Genomic DNA, 8,227 nt, shown 5'->3' with positions numbered 1-8,227 from the left:
CGTGCCAACCCCTCGATGTTAGAATTATGGGGCCGTGTAGTGTCTTTCGACCCTAAATGCGTTGCTTGAGAATCCGACTCGTTATCTTGGAGTTAAAATGAATTCTGCTACTCAATGTATCCACTGCAGCCTCTGCCACAGTGGTTTCAGCTTATCTCGTGCTTCCTAATGTATGTAATATTGTGAGGTCAAGTGATCTCATCCCTGTCCCGTACTTCCTACTGTCGTCCGCTATCTGCTGATCGCGTCGTGTTCACTGGGCTTCGTTTCTGCTGGGGCCGACTCATGGGGCCCAGCGCTTGGATCGGTGTCCACAGCTAAAGTTAACTTTGTAGTGTCTTTCGACCCTAAATGCGTTGTTTGAGAATCCGACTCGTTATCTTGTGTCGCAATAGAGGGTAGCTATATTGGATGGTAGCACTTAGGAAGCTTAGCACTGAAGGACTCGGGCGAATGAGGACCGTCGACGTTCAACTTTGCAGTGTTGTACTTGCTGCGTTGTTGGAAAATTGAGAACTGATTGTTGTTTTAGCCACTACATCGTACTCCTATGGACTACTTGAGCGGCTAGATGTACAGTATGCATATGTGGCAGTCTTGTGGTCTCAGGCTCCTGCCGATCCAGTTGGTTGCTGTTTCAAACTGCAAGTTCAATAGGTTTTTCCACACGTTGAGGATTTTTGCGAGATTTGAACCACATATAGTGGCCGATGATGCCGATTTCCTTTGACCGGCTGATCTCGCGACATCTTGGAGTTAAAATAAATTCTGGTATTCAATATATCCACTGCAGCCTGTGCCAAAAAAAAAAAAAAAACAGTGGTTTCAGCTTATCTCGTGCTTCCTAATGTATGTAATATAGTGAGGTCCAGTGATCTCATCCTTGTCCCGTACTTCCTACTGTCGTACGTAATCTGCTGATCACGTACGAGACCTTGCTAGTCGTGTGCGATGCGTTAGCTGACGTTATGATGTGCCTATCTGTCTCTACAGGCCGTTCAAGTCGGCGATAGGAAGCACGTGGACAAACCAAAAAGGTCCAAGCCCCCAAAAAGCCCTCGCGAAACGCCTAGATATTATTAAGCGAACAATTATGGCGTGGGAGAGCATGTCTGAGACCACGGCTTTGAAAAAGCTATACCATGTGAATTCGAAGCAGTTGTTAAAAAAAGTTATTTCAATTCTGTTTTTCTTAGAGAAACTGAGTTTTACGTTTTGAAGACGAGGCGAGGTAGCTTGTCATTCTTTGCAAAAGTGCGGTCTGGTTTTTCAATTTATGTTTCGTTTATGCGTTTTCAAGATAGTTTTGGCCGGATGGCGTATTTTTAAGTAGCCCCCGGTTTACTATGGAAACGGTGGTCAGTGATAGCGTATTTTTCCGTGGTTGTCTGTAGCAGCGACTACAACAGATATGACGTTGGATCACGTCTTCCCGTATCTAGTAAAGACAATGTCACACGGATTCGATCAGTACTTCTGGGGCTGAAGGCTGGTGCTTCCCTGCCACCTCTATTTCGGGTGGGATGGACGCTCGAAATACGTGACACAATTGGAGTCAAAGGTGGATTTCATGACACTGTCATTAACTGCCAGGAGGCTTGGATACACTGCTACCCCAGACTTGTGTTACTGTAAAACAGTGTCGTTCCCGAAGTTTCTCAAGGAAGTATACATACGGTAACATTAGTTTATCAAACCGCCAATCGGTGACCAACTCAACAACCTTATCTGGAGGAGTGACTGTTAAGAATATCAGTATCGAGAGGCTCATCGATGCCACCATGTCCAGACATGTAAAAAACAAAACTAAGTTAAAAACAAAGTCGTGCTGGCCCCCGGAGAAGCTCTCGATTTTATTGGCGCTTTTCTATTTCATGGATACATCGACGTAGGAAAATGAAGTAAACCTCAGTTAATATGTATTTGCTCGCACTCTTTCTGCTCGAGAACTATCCAGCAAGCTAGTTGGTTGATAATTTGTTGCAATATGTAGCTCATTACGTCCGTTGCTAAAACTACTGCTTGGGCTATCACAATGCAAAATAGAGACATTTATCGCCGGAGAGAGAATTTGGTGATCTTTTCACGATAAAACTCGAAAAAAAGATTGAAATTTCGCTGGAAGAGCTTCAAATTCTCGACAAGATTTCACGCGGTTTTCGACAATGTAACTTTTACTGCATGTTGCTCGAATGAGCCCGATAGCAGATTATATTTTAATATCTACAGTGCTATCTGTAGTAAGTGTTGCTTGAACGAACCCTAGACCTGGATGGGTCAACAAGCATAAATTTTATAAATATTTATAGGATATATAAGCAAAGAGTTTTTTAAAAAGCAAATTTAACTTGTACCTGATCCGATTCAAAGGGGATTTAATTATGGGCGCATTGGTACGTTGCTCGGATCCGCACAGGACTCTGGATATATAATCCAGAGAATAGTCTGGAAAGCATTTCTTGAAGTAATATATGCATCCACTGAAAGCGTATGGAAAAAAGTTTGGCGATTCAACTTGAAAAATGATTTCCTTCAATTTGACTGGTAATTAGCATCACCTCTGGTAATGGTGATCAGGACATTAGTTTCGTTCTTTTTCTCTCGCGTAAACTTCTGTCATGTACCTGAAGCGGCGTAAACGGCTCGTGTTTGGGTGCCATGAATGCTTGTGAACCAGATGCTCCACTCTTACTCCTCCAGGCATTGTGCGCGTAAACCACTCACTTCTCGTTCGTTTACGCGACAACACATCACAAAATGAGATGCCACGAGATAGTCGACCACTACGGTACCTCACTTCGAAACTGCCCGCTTGGAGATCACTTCTGCTGAGTTGTTTCAATATTGAAGGACCCGTTTCGTCAATATACTTCAGTGAACTGCCATGACCCGCGTGCTACACATCTTCGAGCAGTTTGAGCCGCACCCTATCCAGCAAGCTCTGAGTTCCGATGTCATCGGGTGCGTCCTCCCTCGAGCGCCAAGTGCTCGTGACCTTGTTCACGTGAATGCAGGCAAAATATCATCATACACGAGTTCAGCAGCACGCAATACCGATGGCTTGGCAAATAAAGGCCAGACCAATCAACCAAAACCGACTCTGGAACCACGTAAAAATTCACATATTTCCGCTCCCACTAAGAGCAGCCTCGAACGGAGTTCACCAAAGCGTCATCGCAAACGCCGAGCCAAAGGCACGGCAGAGCATCGAGAACAACGTCGCGTCGACCAAGAACGTTATCGGAAGAAAAAAGCACAACGCGAACACGACCTCGCGAAAGTAGTAAAACGACTCAGCCAAGAGGTTCCACTGTTGCAGATGCAACACATGCGGATGGCTTTTGGCGTCAAGCTGACGTTGGAGGCTGTTGTGACCGAGTATTTCCAACTCTTTCGATACGGCGTCCAGTTTTCGAACGAAACATCGTCCTGCTATCTCAAAGCGAGATCTCAGCAGCAGCTAGTGTTTCTTCGAATGGCAATGTCAAACGACGTCACACTTGGCGAACTGAGGGGGGTGGAAGCACTGCTAGAGCAATGGAAGCGATGCTCGACTTACTTCGTCCACTTAGAGCTACATCAGGGAGAAGTGAGCAATCCATCACCCAACTTTATTTGGGCTTGCGCAACGTTGAGCGTGACGATAACTAAAACAACGTTGGAGGAAGTGCTCTCACAACTGATAGAAATTGAGCAAGACTATAGACTGGAACTCCGCTCAAGACTGCTGGGTCAACAGCTAGCTCTTCCGTGTCGTGTTTGCTTCGAGTGGGATGAAAGCTCGAAACGTGTAGTTCGATTGGAAACGATGGTAGATTTCTTCACACCATTACTGGATGTGCTAGGCTGTGTCGAATATGTAGCGTTGGTGATGCAGAAACTTCTCATCACTCTAGAGGGCATCATTGGACTTTAGCCATGCCTGTAAAGTCTACGTTTCCAGGTAAACAGCGAAACTTCATCTGATTTTAGCCCTTCAAATGTCAATACATACTGAATTTTGCGCCGAACACTTCTGGAAAGTCTCCAAATATACACATAGAATAGGGCACACTAAAATTGTACGTTTTTAACGATCTCGCCTACCATACGGTATTGATATTCCCACCACTTACAAGGTACTGGAAGTAGCAACAGAACATGAACGAGCACTCTTCTCAAGGCTTCTTTCTGCCTCTCCAGCTTATTTTCCGTGTCGTATCTATTTCGAGCTGTATGAAAGACCCAAAAGCGTAGTTCAACTGACGACGTGTTGGACACGTTAACTTTGCGCTTGAATGCCTCGATACGGAGCGGTTGGTACTAGCAAAAGACTTTATCGTTTCAGAGTTCAGCTCAAAACAGAGGGGAGCATAGGAACCAGTTTTTTTTTCCATAATCCTTAACCGAAAGCGCCACAATTTCTCACTATCACCCACTAGATGCGGGAAAACATGCTCCAATGTCATGCGCGTGATCGTCACTCTCAATGCCGACGAAACCCAAACGAGTGACGGTGATGCCTTAGTTACGCGATACAGTTGAAGGTGGACATCTTCGAAGCATTTGGAATACCATTTCCACTGCTCTAGTAGAGCGTCAATACCTCGCCGATCACCCAGCACGATGTCTCTCGCCATCGTTGATCGCAGGAAAACCATTTGTCGTTGCGTCTGAAGATTCAGGGACCTACTCTGTGATCTGGATGCGATGGGGTCCGTACCATGCTCAAAGAGGTGGAAATACTCCGTTACAACGGACCACACGGTCAGGCCGGGACAGTAGCACATCCGAGCATGTTGAATCTCGAGCAATGGAACCTGGTGGCGCAATTCGTCTACAGCACACTCTAGTTGATTCACATACGCGATTCGCTTCTGTCTGTAGCGCTCCTGACACTCGCGGCATTGCTCTCGACGCCATGGAGTACTTTTGCGTGTGCGCTTGGCTTCAGACTCTGCAGGATCACAATCTGCTTTTTGAGATCGACGTTTGCCAGATTGCTTTTCCTCGAGCCTGGAGCTTTTGAGGAGTGTTGTGCATTGTCCCGCACAGCACGCTCGAATTTGTCCTGGGCTGGTCTTGCCTGCCCTCCTTCTTGGCTACTTAATGGTCTCGGAGGAACCGCCAGAATTGGCGATTGCGTCGAGCTCAGAAAACGTCCTCGGGGTTGTGTTTCAGAATATACATTGTTGTTGGCACCTGACCCTCGAGGCAGAGCGTATCCGAAACCTCGAAATTTCAAACACGACGGAGCCCAAGGTGTGATAGTTCTGGTCGAAGGTGTTACTCATACGACTCATTGATCGTGTTGACTGTCGAGCTGCGTGCTAGATGTTTTGGTTTAGACTCGAGTCACTTGCAATGGGTGATCACGATGAGGGAGAATTGGTATCTGAAGCGATGGTCACCTCTGCCTTTATTAAAAGGCAGAGACGTAAAAAAATCTCTGAAGCTAACCCACAATGTGCTGTGATATAATCGACCAGAGTAAACAGACCAGTATGGGAGTTGTTTACGTTGCCACCTGCTCGATGGAAGCCACCAATAATCGGACGATTGTAGATTGTTTCACGATCCAAACGCAATGGCTAAACGTGGCACAATCATTAAAATATCACCGCATGACTTCGGATTCCTGATACACCGGTGCAATTCCCAACACTACAACACTGGCCCTTTGCGCCTTCTTCTGTATACGCCTAGGTCGGATGTAGACCTGTTCTATTAAACACACGTGGCAATGCGTTCCCTAATTTGATCTCGTGGTCGTTATGGTTGATTCGCGACGCCACCAGGCTGTTCATTTTAAACTGTCCTTTTGCGGGTTTAACGTCCGGTGAATGGGTAACCGTGCACTCTTTCTCCTCGTGTGCTGAACCATCCCATCGCTCTATGTCAGAGGGGGATATTGCTTTTCTTTTGGTTGTGGAGATACGATAAGCTATATAGGCCTAGAGCTGGGTTTAGATTCCACTGTTGGATGTGAGGATTCCAGTTTGTTTTGCTATGTAAAAAATGCGTATATTGCCCATTTTCGGTTTTAAGGACTTTTATTAAGTACGGGGCTTGTACAATGGTAACAATCCATTAGTGTCGTCGAGCTTACCCAGCACTGTTCAGTGCCAGACCATCCTTTTTGCGCAGTGGATAAGGGCGCTGCTGCTGCCAGCTCGATCTCCACTTATAGAACTGCCTGAATTCCTCCTGGAGCTTAACTTTTCTCGTCGAGCCGTAGCGATTCTCCAGATTTTCCGGCGTCACTCCTCGTTCAAACAATTTTTCCATCTTGGTTAAAGCTCTGTTGTGCGGTTTCATCTTGTTGATGATGGCCTTAAATTTGCTGAAATTCTCCTTGATCTTAGAAAATACACCTCTTTCTTCGATTTTAGTTGACCCCTCGACCAATATCCCAGTTGGCTTAGTTCCTTCTCCTAGCTGCCTGCGCAAACGCTTGTCTCGAAGACGACATGGGGCTCGAACATCCAGGTGGGTAAGCAATTGACAGCTTCGATGATAATGAGCACTGAAGCTAAGAAAGTTGTTCCCTAATCGACTTGAACACTAGTAGGAAAATTGTGAAGTGAAGCATTACACTGAGGTTAAAAGCTAGTAAGTAGAGGGGCTAGAAGAGCACCCAGGAGAGTTGATCGTCCTAATGTTCTTGTCTACTTCCGTTCAGCGTACTTCTACCAGAAAAATCCGTTATCTGTGCAACGAAACCCGGAGCGGGTAACACTTCCCCCTTCGATGAAAACGACTTAACCCGGTTAGGCAATGCCATGAGCTGAGGCCATTGACTTGACTGCCGGGTCTTTTTTGTTTTGCGCGGCAAATCTCTTGACGAGCGCTGGCACATCTTCCAGCAGGTTCTGCACGGGCTCCCATGTGTTCTCAAGCTCACATAACCCACGCCACTTGACCAAAAGCTGATTCATCGCGCTAGTCGCGTCGTAGCGAGCTTCCAGTAGCTTCTCCACAACATGTCCTTCATTGTTGTGCGCGACGTGAGCGAGAAGATCCTCTGCGATCCCCAGCGAAGAATCCGCGTAGAACTTGAGCCGGGTCGCATGAGCTTCCTTTGTTTCTCCAGTTAGTAAGTTCTCCACTGTGAACACCCAGTTCGACGACGTGTCAACAACTCGAGCGGGGTCGCACCACTTCACCCGAAGCTTCGAGCGACGATGACTCCAAACATCCGCATACAGAACAAAGTCCCCAATTTCAAATTGCGCCATCTTGGCACCGCGTTTGAGCGCTTTCGCTCGCCCCTTCGTTGCGCTGCACTTCGTCCAATTGCCACTCGCTTGTGTAGTTCTTCGAGAACCTTAGCCAATTTAGCGAAATTAGCTCCACGAATTGCCCTGACCTCGTCCAGACTGGCCGCTTCCATGCCTTCAGGAGTCACCACAGGGTCCAGCGGATTCATGGCGGGCAAACCTGTCATCGCCGTGATCGGCGCCACTCCTCCAAGCGAATCGGAAACTGATTGATTAAGCACCAACTGCACGATTTTAATTACTTTGGGCCAGTCTGTCTCAGGTAACCGCCACTCACACAACAGCGCCCGAACAGACCGCAGCACCTCGCGCATTACCACTTTCACCGTCCCATTAGCCCATGGGCATCGTGCGGTGGTAAAATGGTGGTGTGTTCCCAACGCTCGTTCCAAATCCGCAATTACTGCATTCTTGAAGTGTGTGCCTTGGTCTGAGACCCATGCAGGACATACCCCAAAAGCAGCAAACCACTCTATGAGCGACTCAAACGTCAGATCTGCCGTGGCCGCTCTAGTCGGAGTAAGCCACACGTAATGGGACGCGTCGTCTTTAATGACAAGCACATACGCGTCACCAGTAGTTGCAGGTCCCATCGTAAGAAAATCCCAATGAATCAGCTCGTTTGGTTTTTCTGCATGCAAGGCTTCACCGAGAGGACGAGGCATCGGTGGGCCACCGGTGACACTCGCACAATGAAGACACCGACCGACAAATCTCGAAACATCCGCTGTTAAATCCGTCCACGTGAACTTGTCCGCTATCGCCTGTAATGTCGCCTTCATAGTGCGATGGCCAGCAGCACCGAAATGTCCAACGAGACAGATATTGTGCGTTCGACTTAAAATTTCCGTGCGCGGTTCTTCGAGTCAATCGCCCAGCAATCGCGCAACCTTTGCACTAGCATATTATATGCTGATAGATAGGCACATTTGTCGCTCTTGCACCAGTTCGACTTCTGCTGGGAGAGG

At 47.2% G+C, this 8,227-nt stretch overlaps 1 protein-coding gene across 1 annotated transcript; it reads left to right on the top strand.

The window, feature by feature from the left end:
- Positions 1-2,884: 2,884 nt before the first annotated feature.
- PPTG_15773 (hypothetical protein) lies at positions 2,885-3,916 on the top strand (the record flags this gene model as incomplete). Its single annotated transcript, XM_008913088.1, has 1 exon — positions 2,885-3,916. The coding sequence occupies one exon, from the start codon at positions 2,885-2,887 to the stop codon at positions 3,914-3,916; it is 1,032 nt and encodes a 343-aa protein (XP_008911336.1).
- Positions 3,917-8,227: the final 4,311 nt, after the last annotated feature.

This window comes from Phytophthora parasitica (assembly GCF_000247585.1).
Source record: "Phytophthora parasitica INRA-310 unplaced genomic scaffold supercont2.51, whole genome shotgun sequence".
Lineage (NCBI taxonomy): Eukaryota > Oomycota > Peronosporomycetes > Peronosporales > Peronosporaceae > Phytophthora > Phytophthora nicotianae.
This window is presented reverse-complemented; position numbering and strand designations above follow the sequence as displayed.